Source organism: Brachionichthys hirsutus, chromosome 11, assembly GCF_040956055.1.
Source record: "Brachionichthys hirsutus isolate HB-005 chromosome 11, CSIRO-AGI_Bhir_v1, whole genome shotgun sequence".
NCBI lineage: Eukaryota > Metazoa > Chordata > Actinopteri > Lophiiformes > Brachionichthyidae > Brachionichthys > Brachionichthys hirsutus.
Window position 1 is genome coordinate 11,084,523 of NC_090907.1, and position 17,071 is coordinate 11,101,593.

Genomic DNA, 17,071 nt, shown 5'->3' on the forward strand with positions numbered 1-17,071 from the left:
GATGACGAGGTGCTCAGTGGGGTCGGCTTCCAGACATTTACGGTAAAAGTACGGCTAGCTATTGGATAACATTAGCCAAATGCCATCTGATGGGAAAACATCGTACAACACCGCAGTGTTATTGTATAAAACTTCAAAACAGGTTTCTATACGTATATAAGTACGAATACAAAAGAAATATTTATGCACTTTTATATTTTCCTGATGTTTACAAATACATTATTTAGGTTGACTCTGTAAATATATACTGTATACATATGAGTGTGTGGGTGAACAACACACAGTGATCAGTTGGAGGTGTCAAACATGGACATGATTACTGTTAAAGATCAATGGAGAATGACTTTTGAACCAGTTCATACTGTCACAAACTCCTGAGTCAAGGAAAAAACAGGAACTTCTTCCTTCTCAAACACCAAATGGCGTCAGGATAATTGTGCAAAAATATTCTCGTAGGAAGTCCATTTACTCACGAATGATCCTTGTGCATACGTCAGTAATAGAACAGCTGCAGCATGGAGGGGCGATGGCTTGTTCAAGGACAATGTGAATGAACCTTTGATCAGCCTCGAAAAAAGGAAAGGATGCTTAGAATTTGGGTAAATATCTAAATAACAGGAGGGTGAGGACAAAGAAGGGTGGACTGGAGCGTCGTCATCTATACTATAGGGACAAAGAGACGAGGTGACACCCGCTGGTACCCGCAGCGCAGCCTCGAAATAACAGCTAATGTAAATCATCTTCTGTGTCGGCCCTTCTGAACCAAAGCTCTTTGTCTGAGAACATCAAAAAGGAGAAATCTGTAGTCCGAAAGACTTCGGCAGATTCCGATGTGAACCGCTGCATCAGACTCAAAAGAAGATCAAACGCAACGTTGTGCTAACGGTCGCAATATGAGATGGATCTATGGCCCAATTAAAAATGAAAAGAATGAAACTTGTTACTATATTGTATTTATATATCAATATACACAATGGAGTAGCTTACGGTTTGTGACTGCAGTAGCACCTTCAGTTTATATTCGAGACAGCGTTCCAGTGGTAAAGTGAAATAGCAATCAAAGTACATAAACGCATATAGACGACACATGATGGTCTGTGGAGAGTGAGTAGTAGACAATATCGTCATACAATAATAAAACGTAGAAAAATATATCTATATTTAATTAAAATTCATATTTTGAGTTGACTTGCGTTCTAAAACTCAACTATAAAATGCATCATGAGGTCAGCAAAGGTTCAACAGTTACAAGGAAGGAGGAAGAAACCAGAAACAAAGGATTGATTCTGAAGACCAGGGTCAGAGTTCAGGACGGTTCTGAGACAGAGAGCCCAGGCGTCCCGGGAGACGGAGCACTCTGGTGTTAACCATCTCTGGAGCAAGGTCGAGGCAGCAGGTTAGTGTGAGTGTGTGTGTGTGTGTGAGTGTGTGTGTGTGTGTGTGTGTGTGTGCACGCAGACAGAGTTTCAGCACACACACACAGTGCTCTTGTGCTGCTGGAGAATTTGGGAGACATTATTGGAATCCTTCTGCTTCTTCTCCGCATTGTGCTGGGCGAGCGGCGGCCTGTCGGCGGTCCTGCGCCGGGCCTTCTGTGCCGACTGGGCCGATGCCGGCGGCGCCGAGTCGGCGGTTCTTTTACTGCTGGCCGTCCTGTCGGTGGAACTGGACTGACCGGGCAGCTCGGCACGGTCTGGACACAGTGAGGTCTGAGTAAAGGGGTCAGACAGATGCATGTGGTACAGGCTGCTGTTTCCTGATAGGCTGTCTCTTCGCTCCAGAGCAGGAAGGAGCTCACACACAGCGGGGGAGTCGTCGTCCAAAGAGCGCTGCGGGAAAAAACCCAGTGAGAATAAATCACTCAGATCAACGGCGGTTAAATATCAATCGTGCGAGTTGCTGCGCTGATTCTCCCTTTTATCAGGATTGACTTATGGTCAATGAGGCTTTATGATCTAACAAATGGACAAACCAGCCTCTCCTGACTGGGGGGGGGGTCTGGGGAGGCCGGTGGAAGTGGGCTCTGGTGGTTTGCTTTCTGAGTCGGGTATTTGTGGACGAGGCTTGAAGCGTGCAGCGAGGAACGTGTTCCCGGCAGCGGGCCGGGAGGAGGCGTGCTATCTGGGGCGCCGCTGGTTCGTTTGATGCAATCAATGTCGGAACGGGGTGGCAAAATGGATGCGAGTGATTCCAGGACCCTGGTTGTCGCTGCTGCTGAGCGTTCCTGAGGTGCCGCATTCTGCAGCTTGTTAGCAAACTAGCCAGCTTGCTTGCTAGTTTAATTTGGGTGAGGGCTTCTGATGATGGCACAAGAGATGAATACCCTCGCCGAAGAGGAGGCGAGGGTATTGCAATTGGGTGCGTTTGTTTGTCTGTCTGTTTGTTAGCTTGTTTGTTTGTCTGTCTGTCCGAGCGCATAACTCAAAAACTAGTAACCCAATCGACTTGAAATTTTTACACAAGCAAGGTTCTGTCCGTGGCTCGGTCCTCCCCGAGAATGGCGTTGATCCGGATCTGGATCCAGATTCTAGAATTATTTTTACATCTGGAATCGTGCCTGTGCTGTAAACTGCCACTTTAAGAGGGAGGGACACGAATGGCATGATGGGAAAAAGAGTCCAGAAGGAGTCTTGTAGTACGTTCCGGAGCAGCAAGCTAGAGCAGGTTTGGCCCCTCTGATCCGGAAGCCCTGTTTACTGTCTCACAAGATCCAATAGTCTATTGGAGGCGAGGGTCTGCAATCTCTGATTGTCTTTCTAGTTACATTTTAGTAAACAGCCTACTTCCTGGTTCGTGGCGAAACCTTTCAGGATGTGTTACCCTGCAAGGAAACACCAAATGGTGTTCTTCCACTGCGTTTCCTGCCACTCTTGGCTCACCTGAAGAAGAGGAGTCTCAGCGCGGGAGACGGAGGTGGGGGGACACTGGGACATTTGAGCTAAGTCGAGCAGGAACTCCTCGTGGTGCAGGGTGTCCTGGGACGTCCCAGCCTCCTTCAGGGCAATTACGATGACACTGGTGTTGTCGGCTCGCAGCGTACGCTGGCGCCACCGCAGGAGAGCGTGGCTGACCAGCCGCCGGGCGCTCGACGATCCACAGGGTGCCTGCAGGACCAAAGGCTGTTATTGCACTGACATGGTCTGATGTGAGGCGGGGGGAGGGCGGGGGGGGGCACTGACCATCGTCTCGTCGCTGTTCTGACACATAGAGATGGCGTCTTGAGGTGCCACCATGTTCCACAGACCGTCGCTGGCCAGGATGATGTACCGGTGCTTCCTGGGGTCCAGCGTGACGACGCTGGTGTCGGGCTCGGGAGAAACCACAAACTCCCCGCTGTAGAAGTCGTAGCTCCACAGATCGCCTGCAGGCCAGAGGGACAAACGCTGAAGGGAATGAAGTCAGACGTGCCTCTAGTGGATGAGAGCAGCAGCAACCGTCTGATATAGAACTAGAGCACAGACCTCCCCCAAGCAGCTCGTTCCTCCTCCTAACTGGATCTACGCCGTCCACATGGTGATCTGGATCAGCACCAAGAGGTTCTAGATTGTTCGAGAGCTGATTCGGAATCCTTTAATGGGTTCTCAGTGTTTTAATTTAAGACTTTTTTCCTGACCTCATTCTGGATCAGATCCAGATGAAATTCGGTGGTCAGATAGACCGCCCCCCCCCCCCCCCCCTACATGATTGTGTCAAATTCCATAAACATCAGTCAATAATCAACCGAGATATTGAGGAGCACATTTTGAAGCTCCATTGACCGTTATAATAACAAAAATTTCAAACTGATCCAGAATCCAGGATCTCTTCTGGATCAGCACCAAAATGGAATCACCTGTTCCTGGTAACATTCCCAATAAATCCTGGTATTTCACCAAGATCCGTCTGTAACTTTTTGAGTTATCTTGCTCATAGGCAGACAAACCCCCGCCTCGGTGGAGGTAACTAGAATACTCTCATGTTTTCAAGAGATGCCTTTTCAAACCAGGAATCTGAGACGATTTCCAGCGGGAAAGAAATCAGCTGTGAGAGAGAGAGAGAGAGAGAGAGAGAGAGAGAGAGCGAGAGAGACCTGACTGTTGTCAAAATGTCTGCGATAAGGGCCCGAGAGAGCGATTTCAAAAACTGTCCCTCGGTACTCTGTTAAGAGTCAGAAAGTACTGGAAATGAGAAATCAGATTAAAACGAATAATTAGACCTTAGAAATAAACGTAGGCGCCGTCGGGCTGTTTCTCTGCCGCGTGGATTCAATAGCCAGATTGAGATTACCGCGGCGGCTGCTTTTCATACCGAGAGCTCGGGCTACCGCCAGGAACGGTATCTGATCGATGACGGTGCTCCGACGGACCGGGCCATTGTGACTCAGCCTGGGCCGCTTCCAGACGACCCGGTTCACGCCAGACTTCTTGATCACGCTGTCGGCAGAGAGAAAGGGATGAAGAAAAGGAGCCTGCTGCAACGTGCTCCAATCAAAGCAGCCCAAAAAAACCTGAGCACATTCGCTAGAGACGTGAGAGGAGGGACGCAGCTGAGGAAATACAGGGAGGAAGAAGAACATCTGAACGTACGGTAACCGACGGTAACCAACATTCATTCGACAGAGGTCTGACTCTGAGGCAACGCCTCGTTTTGACCCTCTACTCGCGTTAAAGGTCCAGCAATATGGTGTTCCTACAAAAGTCTCTTCAAAATAAAAGCCCTCCAGTATTTCAGACCTTTCTTTTTTTTTTTAACAATCCTGGTTAGTGCAAAATATGTGCTGTGATGGTGAGTTAATTTGATAAACCATAGAGAGGTGTGTGTGCTGAGTCGCGACCGGGAATAAGATAGCATCATTTAATCGAGATAGATCGGTGATTGGAAGAGATTTGGGATCAGTGTCGGTCCCGGGGGCTGCGCCTCAGAGACCGGGTCTAACCCCTCCGGACTTACCTCCCCCCCAGGCCTTCAATGCGCTCCCTCTCTCGGGGCAGCTCCGGTTTGTGGTCCTGTGTGACTTCCACGGCTCTGATGAACGGAACTGCCGGGTCATCCTGAACCCCCAGAACCACGGCCGAGTCTCCGACGTGGGCCACGTACATGCGGCTTCCTCGGATCAGCACCACGCTGGCCGTGGTGCCCGACGTGCTCGGCAGGCCCGTCAGGGTCTTTGGCCACTCCGCTGGGGAGACGCAAGAGAACGTGTGTCAGCAAGGCCGTCAGCGCTCACAAACCGCTGCACTAGTACTACTGCTAGTACTACTAGTACTACTGCAAGAGAACGTGTGTCAGCAAGGCCGTCAGCGCTCACAAACCGCTGCACTAGTACTACTGCTAGTACTACTAGTACTACTGCAAGAGAACGTGTGTAAGCAAGGCCGTCAGCGCTCACAAACCGCTGCACTAGTACTACTGCTAGTACTACTAGTACTACTGCAAGAGAACGTGTGTAAGCAAGGCCGTCAGCGCTCACAAACCGCTGCACTAGTACTACTGCTAGTACTACTAGTACTACTGCAAGAGAACGTGTGTAAGCAAGGCCGTCAGCGCTCACAAACCGCTGCACTAGTACTACTGCTAGTACTACTAGTACTACTGCAAGAGAACGTGTGTAAGCAAGGCCGTCAGCGCTCACAAACCGCTGCACCAGTACTACTGCTAGTACTACTAGTACTACTGCAAGAGAACGTGTGTGTAAGCAAGGCCGTCAGCGCTCACAAACCGCTGCACTAGTACTACTGCTAGTACTACTAGTACTACTGCAAGAGAACGTGTGTGTAAGCAAGGCCGTCAGCGCTCACAAACCGCTGCACTAGTACTACTGCTAGTACTACTAGTACTACTGCAAGAGAACGTGTGTGTAAGCAAGGCAGTCAGCGCTCACAAACCGCTGCACTAGTACTACTGCTAGTACTACTAGTACTACTGCAAGAGAACGTGTGTGTAAGCAAGGCCGTCAGCGCTCACAAACCGCTGCACTAGTACTACTGCTAGTACTACTAGTACTACTGCAAGAGAACGTGTGTGTAAGCAAGGCAGTCAGCGCTCACAAACCGCTGCACTAGTACTACTGCTAGTACTACTAGTACTACTGCAAGAGAACGTGTGTGTAAGCAAGGCCGTCAGCGCTCACAAACCGCTGCACTAGTACTACTGCTAGTACTACTAGTACTACTGCAAGAGAACGTGTGTGTTCTCAGAACCAAGCATCAGAACCAAGCATCAGAACCAAGAATCAGAACCAAGAATCAGAACCAAGAATCAGAATCAAGAATCAGAACCAAGCATCAGAACCAAGCATCAGAACCAAGTATCAGAACCAAGAATCAGAATCAAGAATCAGAACCAAGCATCAGAACCAAGCATCAGAACCAAGTATCAGAACCAAGAATCAGAATCAAGAATCAGAACCAAGAATCAGAATCAAGAATCAGAATCAAGAATCAGAATCAAGAATCAGAACCAACCATCAGAACCAAGCATCAGAACCAAGCATCAGAACCAAGAATCAGAACCAACCATCAGAACCAAGTATCAGAACCAAGAATCAGAATCAAGAATCAGAATCAAGAATCAGAACCAAGAATCAGAATCAAGAATCAGAACCAAGCATCAGAACCAAGCATCAGAACCAAGCATCAGAACCAAGCATCAGAACCAAGCATCAGAACCAAGAATCAGAACCAAGCATCAGAACCAAGCATCAGAACCAAGAATCAGAACCAAGCATCAGAACCAAGCATCAGAACCAAGAATCAGAACCAAGAATCAGAATCAAGAATCAGAACCAAGCATCAGAACCAAGCATCAGAACCAAGCATCAGAACCAAGAATCAGAATCAAGAATCAGAACCAAGCATCAGAACCAAGCATCAGAACCAAGCATCAGAACCAAGAATCAGAATCAAGAATCAGAACCAAGCATCAGAACCAAGCATCAGCACCAAGCATCAGAACCAAGCATCCGAACCTCCTCCTCGTCCTTGACGGGGCTCCGGTGCTGGACTCCCCCCCCCCCCCCGGCAGGTGCGTCTCCCCCCCATGAAGAGGATCCCTCCGGGAAGGCCGAGACGCGGCGCCGATGTCGATTTGAGATCCCATCAACAGCAAACAAAGACTTTCGGGCTATTAGCGTCAGTTTAAGCTAAAGAATCCCCCCCCCCCTCCCGGTAGTTTATAACACCGGGGCTACGTTGCGTTATAACTGTCGGGTTTAGTGAACTTACGCAGCTTCTTCCACATGGCTTGGTGGCAGGCTACGAACCCTTTCCGGATAGCAGAGCAGACCTCCTGGTCGCAGTCCGACCAGAACCCCCGCTGCTTCTTCATGGACTCCCACAGATAGTCCCGCGCAAACAGCGCAGCCTCGCGGCCCCCGTGCCCGTCGAACACGGCGAAGAACGCCACAGAGCGGCGGGAGCGAGCCGCGGGGGTCGGCCGAGCTCCGTCGGGGTTCTGACCTTCTCGCAGACACGGTTCTACCGATTCGTTTTGGTTTTCCGGTCGCTCGGGTTCACTGCGGGCATCTGAAACGTTCGGGCGCTCCGCGGGTTCCTCCGCCCGGTCTGGAATCGCGTCCAATCCCACCGAAGTGACCGTCGAGTCTCCCCCGCTGCTCTCTTCTCTCTCGCCGCACGTCGGCACGTCTTCCCCCGGCTCGGGCTCGACGACGACCTCGGTCACATCTTCCATGTATTTCCTGCCTCCTTGGTCGGTGGAAACGCTGACGCGCAACAACAACGCGTTTTCCATCATCCCAGAAGAAAGTCGCTGTCAAACACGAGCTAATGTTAACATACGGTTTCAGGAGAGCTAATAGCAACGTATTAGCCTTTGTTTATGTTCCAACGTCATAAGCATGTTCGAACGTGTTGACGTCACTACTTATCTTCTTCTCGTGCGGTGACATGGCAGAACCAATGCAGCTGTTGCCCTCTAGAGGTGGATACCGGCAGTGCATGATGATGATGATGAAGGGGAGGCGAGGTTATTGCAATTCCCTCCTCATGCTCCCGACTGAGCCAAGCCTTCGCATCCAACCACGCAACGCAACGTTGCATTTAAACGCAGCAAAACTCCAAGTTAAGCGAAGCAGAGTCTAAAAACAAGAAGGGAGGGGTGTCACCTGGTGGTTCGATAATACAATTACCGTTTACATTATAGGATAAAGTCGTGTATATTTTTTATTTTGGTGAATTAAAAAAGGAAGCAGGATGGAAGTATATTTCCTCAAAATAAATATTATAAATCGATAAGTAAAGAATGCTTAGATACATTGAGCCCTCGTTCTTTAACAATTAAATGTATTTAAATCACGTCACCTGAGCAGATGCAATTCTCATGTTCACCAATAGAAGCCGCTGCAGCAACACGTTACACGATGACGTCATGTTAGTCAAAGTTAAAAGTCCTATGAGCTTGCGCTCCTCTTGCCGGGCGCGGTGGCGCGCGCCTGTAATCCAAGCTACCGGGAGGCTGAGGCTGGCGGATCGCTTGAGCTCAGGAGCTCTGAGCTGCAGCGGACTATGACGATCGGGTGTCCGCGCTAAGCTCGGTATCGATATGGTGCTCCTGGGGGAGCTCGGGACCACCAGGTCGCCTAAGGAGGGGTGCACCGGCCCAGGCCGGAAACGGAGCAGGCCAAAGCCCCCGTGCCGCTCAGTAGCGGGTTCGCGCCTGTGAATAGACGCTGTAGTGCAGCCTGAGCAATACAGCGAAACACAGCCTTTTTGGACTCGTCGATACCTTCGCGTCGCGTCGCGTCGCGTCGCGTCGCGCACACAAACGTTACACTTTAACAACAAGCATCTGCTCCTTTAGCTTCTTCTTCACATTCTGGAACCTTCACAAAGCCACTGCTCTGCCGCCTCCGCCTGGAGGACGCCTGGAATTACACGAACCGAGCCGAATAAAATTGAGGTCAGGATGGACTCCTGAAAAATGCCAATTTTAGAACAAAAATTAGCTCTCAGATCCGGATTGTGATCCGGATCCGGCCGAAATTAGTCATGGTCATAGACCTTTGAGGAGTACTTATGTGTGATTTTTTTCAGATCCATACCGCCATGCGTTTTGAAGAAATTAAGAAAAATGTCAAAAAGTGCCCTATCTCGCAATGTTAAAGAATCATTAAAAAAATTCTAGAATCTGGATCCAGATCCGGATCAACTCCATTCTCGGAGAGGACCGAGCCACGGACAGAACCTTGCTTGTGTAAAAATTTCAAGTCGCTTGGGTTACTAGTTTTTGAGTTATGCGCCCGGACAGACAAACAGACAGACCCAATTGCAATACCCTCGCCTCCCCTTCGGCGAAGGTAAAAAGGTTTGATCCTCAAGCTTCCAGGAAGCATGTTGGACCAGGCTACTTGGTGTTTCGTGGTGAAGGACTGCCGACCCCCCAGAGGAGTTGAGGACGAGGCGCCCCCCCACAAAGGTTCATATAGAGAATGTCTCTATAAAGCCCCTCCCTGTTTGATAGAGCCCCCCCTGACAACTATACAGAAGCATCCTCAGTCACAACACGTTCATTCTGATTCTCACATGGAGCGTCGGCCCAACATGTTATAACCTCACAGTCATAACATGGTTATAGCAAGTTCATAGTTACCCACTGTGTATAAAGATACTGAAACTTTAATTAAGATAGGAAATAAAACAAAACTCCTCAAATGGTATTATTGTAGCCTGTACTAGGTGGTTCAGTCAGTAGTGCAGTACTGTGTACTAGGTGGATAAGGCAATATTGCAGTATTGTGCGACACAGTACTGACACAGTATCGATAGAGATTGGTGACGTTACCGAGGGGGCATCGAGTAACGAAGGCTTGCGTCGCCCCTCGGTCTGATCCAGACGCTGCCCCCAGCTTAACTCCGCTGGACACAGGGGCGTGACCAGAACCCTTTGTCTACACAAATACACAAGTACAAATACACAACCGAAGAAAAGAGGGGCTGAAAGAACTCGCTGGGATCAAAAGCTCCAACATAAGAAAACAAAGTGATACGATTCAGAGTTGTGTGAAGAATAGGAGTAGACAGGAGTGGGACAGCAGGGGGCGCTCTGGACTGATCGGAACACTTTGGTTCTAATCAAATGTAGAACCTTTGTTTTGTCTGTAGCGCGACGGCCCTAATGAAGTCCCTCAGGTCAAAGGTCATGTCAACATGTCTGTCCCGGGGGCGCCTTAACATGAACAACAGTTTCCATTAATTCCCTCAAAAACAAATTATGGACTTCCTGGTCCACTGGGCCCGGGGCGATGAGGGCCCGGGGCCCTCAGACCGCTCTGGGACGTCCCCCTCAGGACAGGTCCATCAGAGGATCGAGCAAACAACGTTAGCACAAACAACTTGAACACACCAGAACATAACGTTTTCACACAAGACAAAAGAAGTAAAAAACAAGTCCATACTGTAAATTGGGTTTTTACCAACTCTTTATTGTGGCTGTGTCTTCTACCGGTACCATTACCTGTACCTCTCCCTCTACCTCTTCCTGTACTTCTATCTCTATCACTACCTCTCCCTGTACCTCTACCTCTCCCTCTATCTCTCCCCGTACCACTATCTCTCCCGGTACCTCTATCTCTCCCTGTACCTGTACCTGTACCTCTATCACTACCGCTACCTTTATCTCTCCCTGTATCTGTACCTCTATCTCTCCCTGTACCTCTACCTCTCCCTGTACCTGTACCTCTCCCTCTATCTATACCTGTACCTCTATCCGTACCTCTATCTCTCCCTGTACCTCTACCTCTCCCTCTATCTCTACCTGTACCTCTATCCGTACCTCTATCTCTCCCTGTACCTCTATCTCTCCCTGTACCTCTATCTCTACCTGTACCTCTATCCGTACCTCTATCTCTCCCTGTACCTGTACCGCTATCACTACCTCTACCTTTATCTCTCCCTGTACCTGTACCTCTACCTCTCCCTCTATCTCTACCTATACCTCTATCCGTACCTCTATCTCTCCCTGTACCTCTACCTCTCCCTCTATCTATACCTGTACCTCTATCCGTACCTCTATCTCTCCCTGTACCTCTACCTCTCCCTCTATCTCTACCTGTACCTCTATCCGTACCTCTATCTCTCCCTGTACCTCTATCTCTACCTGTACCTCTATCCGTACCTCTATCTCTCCCTGTACCTCTATCTCCCCCTGTACCTGTACCGCTATCACTACCTCTACCTTTATCTCTCCCTGTACCTGTACCTCTATCACTACCTGTACCTCTATCTCTCCCTGTACCTCTACCTCTCCCTCTATCTCTACCTATACCTCTATCCGTACCTCTATCTCTCCCTGTACCTGTACCTCTCCCTGTACCTGTACCTCTATCACTACCTCTACCTTTATCTCTCCCTGTACCTGTACCTCTATCACTACGTGTACCTCTATCTCTCCCTGTACCTCTACCTCTCCCTCTCCCTCTATCTCTACCTGTACCTCTATCCGTACCTCTATCTCTCCCTGTACCTCTACCTGTACCTCTACCTGTACCTCTATCCGTACCTCTATCTCTCCCTGTACCTCTACCTCTCCCTGTACCTCTACCTGTACCTCTATCCGTACCTCTATCTCTCCCTGTACCTCTACCTCTATCCGTACCTCTATCTTTCCCTGTACCTCTACCTCTCCCTCTATCTCTACCTGTACCTCTATCCGTACCTCTATCACTACCTGTACCTCTACCTGCTGCCCATCCTGGCCAGGACATCCTTGTAGAGCAGGTGAGATCATTCCTGCTGAAATAAAGGTTAATAACAAATATCTTGTGGCGTTTATTCCACCCTTCGAGCAGCCGCCAGTGGAACCAGAGCCCCTCTACGTGGGATAAGACCCATCTCAGGTGATCGGCAGGTGAGCTTCAACCTACAGCAGGAAGTCCTGAGGCTGGATTTGTCTGGTGATTATTTATTTCAGCTGGAGCAGCAGGAATGTAATGACATCAGGAGAGTCCCAGCCGTCTGACCCAAAAGAACCCGGGAAGATAATTAATCCCAGCGGAGAGTCTGCCGCTCGGGGCCAATTAGCTTCCAGGATTCCTGAAGGGATGAGCCACGCCCTAACATTCCACGACCAACGATCCTGATTCTCAGGTCGGAGAGACGAGTCAACAACGAGCTGTGGGCGGAGCTCATCGATTCACCTGGACGCAGCAGCAGAATTAGAACGGCTCCTCTGATAGGCCGGTGCTGTTTGGGTCGGTCCTCCCGTAGAACCGCTCTTATAAGATGAAGGCAGAGCGGACTGAGGTGTTCCTGATGAACGGCAGGTAGGACCGCTCACGCCGCTGCAAACGTCCCACCGTTACGTCTCGGACGTTATCCGTCGTTTTAGAGACAATTTCACTTTCATACAGAAAAACAATTTCTGATAGAAGTTCATAAATGCTTTTTCAAATGTTTTGTTTTCCTTTATTTTCGCTTTTATTTTGAAGGATTTAATTTCTTTATTTTATTTTGGTGATTTCCTTGATTTCTTTGTTAAATGAATTTTGAATTTCTTCATCCTCCGCAGTTTTAGGTTTTATGTGATGCAGTATTGAATCCTGATCTGATGAAACCTTATTGATGCTGACATTGTTGTTATGCTTTTAATGTGAAATTCCTGCAGGAAGTGTTGAACTTTACAATGGAAAGTGACTGAACATGAGGAACATTTGTTCTTGTTGCCTGTTGAATAGAAGCCGTCTTTATTTCCTTTACCTTCTTCTCGAGCCAGTAAAAGTTTATTAGTTGAATTTGAGCTCTTTAAAGTTAAAGGATTTTAAACATTTAAATGTCCCATATTCGACCTTTTTCTAAGAGTCAACGCAGCTCAGACACTTCTATGAAATATCTGACAGCGTCCGTTGAATCTATTTCATTCTCCCTCCCAGGTGTGTGATTTAGAAGCCGCGCCCCCTCCGTTGAATCTATTTGATTTTCCCTCCCAGGTGTGTGATTTAGAAGCCCCGCCCCCTCCGTTGAATCTATTTGATTCTCCCTCCCAGGTGTGTGATTTAGAAGCCGCGCCCCCTCCGTTGAATCTATTTGATTTTCCCTCCCAGGTGTGTGATTTAGAAGCCCCGCCCCCTCCGTTGAATCTATTTCATTCTCCCTCCCAGGTGTGTGATTTAGAAGCCGCGCCCCCTCCGTTGAATCTATTTCATTCTCCCTCCCAGGTGTGCGATTTAGAAGCCCCGCCCCCTCTGGTTTTCTCTGTGAATTTAAACAACCCGTCTTCTCTTTGAAGGTTTAGCTTTAGCACACGTAGCAACGAGCGCCGTCGCCACCGGGAGTCTCCTGCTCAGGTGAAGCCGGCGCCATGCTGGACGCATCGCTGGCCAACGACTCCTCCCACAGCACCTTTGTGCTGCGAGGCTTCTCCGGGCTGCTGGCGCTGCCGTTGGCCGCCTCCTACCTGGCGGTGCTGCTGGGGAACGCCCTGCTGGTCTACGTGATCCTCCACGTGGAGCGTCTGCACGGCCCCATGCACCTCCTCATCTGCACGCTCTGCGTGGTCGACGTCACGGTGGCGAGCGCCATCGTACCCAACATGCTGCTGGGGCTGCTGTCGGACTCGTACGACATCTCGCTGGCCGGCTGCTTGACCCAGATGTTCTTCACTCACTTCCTGTCTTCGCTGGAGTCCACGCTGCTGCTGGCGATGGCGCTGGACCGCTACGTGGCTATCTGCCTGCCGCTGCGCTACGGCGCCCTCATGGGATCCTCCGTGTTTGCGGCGCTGCTGGCCTTCACCGTGGTCCGGAGCGGTTCTGTCATGGGGACTCTGGTCGCTCTGGCGGCGCCGCTGCGTTTCTGCGGCTCAAACGCCATCCAGCATTGCTACTGTGACCACATGGCGCTGGTTAGCTTAGCATGCGACAGCACGGACAGGAACCGCGCGGCGGGCCTCGCCGTCATCCTCTGCTTCGTCGGCGTGGACGTGCCGCTCATCTTCCTCTCCTACACAAAGATCCTGAGGGTGGTGCTGCGAGCGGCGCCGGCTGGACCGGACCGCTGGAAGGCGTTTCACACCTGCGGGACGCACCTGATGGTCATGATGTGTTTCTACCTGGTGGGGAGCATCACCTTCCTGTCTCACCACCTGAACGTCCCCGTCCCGTCCGACGTCAACGTCTTCCTGGGACTCGTGTACATCCTGTTCCCGGCGACGGTCAATCCCGTCATTTACGGCGTCCGGACCAAAGAGATCCGGAACGGCTTGATGAGGGCGTTTAGAGTCCGCGGAACCGAGACGGGATGAGACGACGGGCGACGCCTCCAGTCTGCCATGAAGTCATGTGACCACGCCGATCCTCGCACTCAAAGGTGAAAGGTGCTTTCAGAAATGACATCCAGGCAGCTGAGAAACAAGGAGCTGAACGTCAGTCCCTCGCGGAGGCGTCGTCCTGGCGACGGCGCTGCCGTGGACGCGGAGGCGTCGTCCTGGCGTGTTTAGCTGCTAACGTTTAACCTGTCTCACCTTCAGGGCAGAGCGCTTTAACACACAAACAGACACACCTGTGTAAACGTCGGTTTATGCAACGTACAGGTTTCCTTTCTGGCCCCGTCAAAATAAAAGTCACCGAAAACATGGTCACAACCAAAGCAGGTGTTGAGGGCGGAGCTTTTTGCTGTGACGCTACAGACACACCCACCCGGTCCAAGGCAACCAATCAAAATGAGAAGACCCAGACATGCGTACAGGATGATCATTGGCCCTCCGTTGCCATGGTTTCTACTGATACGGACATCATGCCTACTTAGTCATAGTATTTAACTTGATCAATACAGTAATCAATAACAATGTAGAGATAAAAGCATTCTGATTACAGGAGAACCGATGCACGCCACGCCCAGATCACATGCGGGACGCGGGCATGGCTAATTAGCCTAGCTACTGCTCGCTAACACACCCCTCTGGTCTGAAGACGACGCCCAGCCAGCAGCTGATTGGCCGGATCTAAACCCAGATGATAAACGGGGCCCTGGTGGCTCTCTGAAAGTCCAGGTGGGGGCCGTCCTCCAGCTGACTCCTCCCAACAGGAAGTTACTGTCATTTGCCCCCTAATGGAAACACAGAACAAAGTGAAGAATGCCGCCAGGCGTCGTCATGACGATGTCCCCGCCCAGCTGGCGGAGGAGTGAGAGCTGCTCCGTCTGAAAACACGCCGACATCTACGCTAGCTTTTTACACCCCGGCAGGACAACGGGAAGATGAACGCCACCTCGCCGAGTCTCCAATGGATGTCCAGATTTGACCTGACGGCGACCTCCGTTAGCTCCGCCCTGCAGCAGCGGCACCGCCTTTATCTGTCGTTGCGTTTGGGCGAATTGACGGGCTCCTCGTCTTCCTCCTTTTCATCTTTTGCTCCAATCAGCCGCTGGCGGGCGAAGTCTTCAAAGATGATGTCATCGTCGCTGAGGGAGAAGAAGAAGACGGTTGTGGACACGGATCCTGTTGTCAGGGTGACGGAGGATGCCGCCGCCCCCCCCCCCCGGGGGCAGTGATTCTCCATGTCTTTGTTTAAATCATAAATATTGTAAACCTTCCAATTTGTGCTTGTCCCCATGTCCACCCCGTAACGTTAGCTTAGCACAAGTAGCATGGACAATTAGCCTAGCGTCAAGACAAGAAACCGGTTGGAGACCAGGGGGACAACCTGGACATTCGGGACCATGACCCGTCCTACCTTGTCTTAACGCAGGACCGTTGAAGCACTGAGGAAACACGTTGGACCCTGAATGCATCGTCCCCACTGAGCCAGCATTAAAGGCATTGTTTAATCGTCATGGCGATACCTTTATTGATCTCTGAACGAATGGAGAGCTGCATTATTTCTGCTCTCATTGATCAGATCAAACATGATCAAAAGAATCAATGAGGCAGGGGAGCAGCCAATCAGACGAGCCGGTGGGGAGGAGAGACAGGGGGACAGACAGGGGGACAGACAGGAAGATAGACATGAAAATAGACAGGGGGACAGACAGGGGGATAGACAGGGGGATAGATAGGGGGACAGACAGGTGGACAGACAGGAAGATAGACAGGGGGACAGACAGGGGGAAAGACAGGCGGACAGACAGGAAGATAAACAGGGGGACAGACAGGGGGATAGACAGGGGGACAGACAGGTGGACAGACAGGAAGATAGACAGGCGGACAGACAGGGGGACAGACAGGGGGACAGACAGCAGCTTACTTGGTGTCGAACTTGATCAGGTTGGTGTCGATCTGCGCTTCGTCTGGAGCTGCAGGGAAAGACGGGAAAACACGGCTAAAGGAAAGACGCTGCGTTCGGTTCCTCTCAGTCGGATCAGAGGTCCGCTTTCACGTAAACGGTACCGCAGCTAGAACCAGCAGAAAGCCTGCAGACGAGGTCTGACGGACCGGACGTCTCACGGCGTCAGGTGGACACCAAAACGAGCCGGTTAGTCTGGAGAGTCGGACCGGAGCGGGCCGACGGAACCAGAACCTTGTTGCTATGAGACGACAGTGCTCACCACGATGCTAACCTGTTACTGATACACCTGAGGTGGGGGGGTCAGCAGGTAGAGGTCAGAGGTCACACCCATGACTCACCGTCTCTGTAGGCGGAGTCTTCCGGCGGCTTCGGGTGCATCAGCGTGAACGGCAGCTCGACAGAGACGTCACTAAGAAACAGAGCATCGCGTCACCAGAATGCTAATCGGGCTGAGATTACATTTTTTTATTTCAGGCTGAAGGTTCTGTAGAAATAAAAGATTCTGACAGCCATAAGAAGGTCCGGATCTATTCTGCGATACTGACCCGCCTCGGGACACCACCAGTTGTCTCAAGGTGTTTTGTCTTTCAGGTGGACCAGCATCTGTCTCAGGGTGTTTTGTCTTTCGGGTGGACCAGCGTCTGTCTCAGGGTGTTTTGTCTTTCGGGTGGACCAGCATCTGTCTCAGGGTGTTTTGTCTTTCGGCTGGACCAGCGTCTGTCTCAGGGTGTTTTGTCTTTCGGCTGGACCAGCGTCTGTCTCAGGGTGTTTTGTCTTTCGGGTGGACCAGCGTCTGTCTCAGGGTGTTTTGTCTTTCGGGTGGACCAGCATCTGTCTCAGGGTGTTTTTGTCTTTCAG

At 50.6% G+C, this 17,071-nt stretch overlaps 2 protein-coding genes and 1 long non-coding RNA gene across 3 annotated transcripts; 1 reads left to right on the forward strand and 2 right to left on the reverse strand.

Annotated features, from left to right (window-relative positions):
- Nucleotides 1–1,466: 1,466 nt before the first annotated feature.
- Nucleotides 1,467–7,728, reverse strand: ppm1da (protein phosphatase, Mg2+/Mn2+ dependent, 1Da). The gene is made up of 6 exons (XM_068745649.1): nt 7,203–7,728; nt 4,930–5,158; nt 4,288–4,412; nt 3,180–3,361; nt 2,880–3,104; nt 1,467–1,829 (listed from the first exon to the last, which is right to left on the reverse strand). The coding sequence occupies exons 1-6, from the start codon at nt 7,726–7,728 to the stop codon at nt 1,467–1,469; spliced, it is 1,650 nt and encodes a 549-aa protein (XP_068601750.1).
- Nucleotides 7,729–13,290: 5,562 nt separating this feature from the next.
- Nucleotides 13,291–14,232, forward strand: LOC137901749 (olfactory receptor 52D1-like). Its single transcript, XM_068745790.1, has one exon. It carries the CDS (start codon nt 13,291–13,293, stop codon nt 14,230–14,232), a length of 942 nt encoding a protein of 313 aa, XP_068601891.1.
- A 258-nt stretch (nt 14,233–14,490) lies between these two features.
- On the reverse strand, nt 14,491–16,218 carry LOC137901799 (uncharacterized). The gene is made up of 2 exons (XR_011105711.1): nt 16,172–16,218; nt 14,491–15,389 (listed from the first exon to the last, which is right to left on the reverse strand). It is a non-coding gene; the product is annotated as an uncharacterized lncRNA (long non-coding RNA).
- Nucleotides 16,219–17,071: the final 853 nt, after the last annotated feature.

Excerpts from the sequence above, each read along its gene's own strand:
- ppm1da (XM_068745649.1), bottom strand. The coding sequence starts at position 7,728 with ATGGAAAACGCGTTGTTGTTGCGCGTCAGCGTTTCCACCGACCAAGGA. Across the intron at positions 5,159-7,202 it reads AGCCATGTGGAAGAAGCTGC|CGGAGTGGCCAAAGACCCTG; the intron begins GTAAGTTCACTA and ends GCGTCTCCCCAG. Across the intron at positions 3,105-3,179 it reads AGAACAGCGACGAGACGATG|GCACCCTGTGGATCGTCGAG; the intron begins GTCAGTGCCCCC and ends TTGGTCCTGCAG.
- LOC137901749 (XM_068745790.1), top strand. The coding sequence starts at position 13,291 with ATGCTGGACGCATCGCTGGCCAACGACTCCTCCCACAGCACCTTTGTG.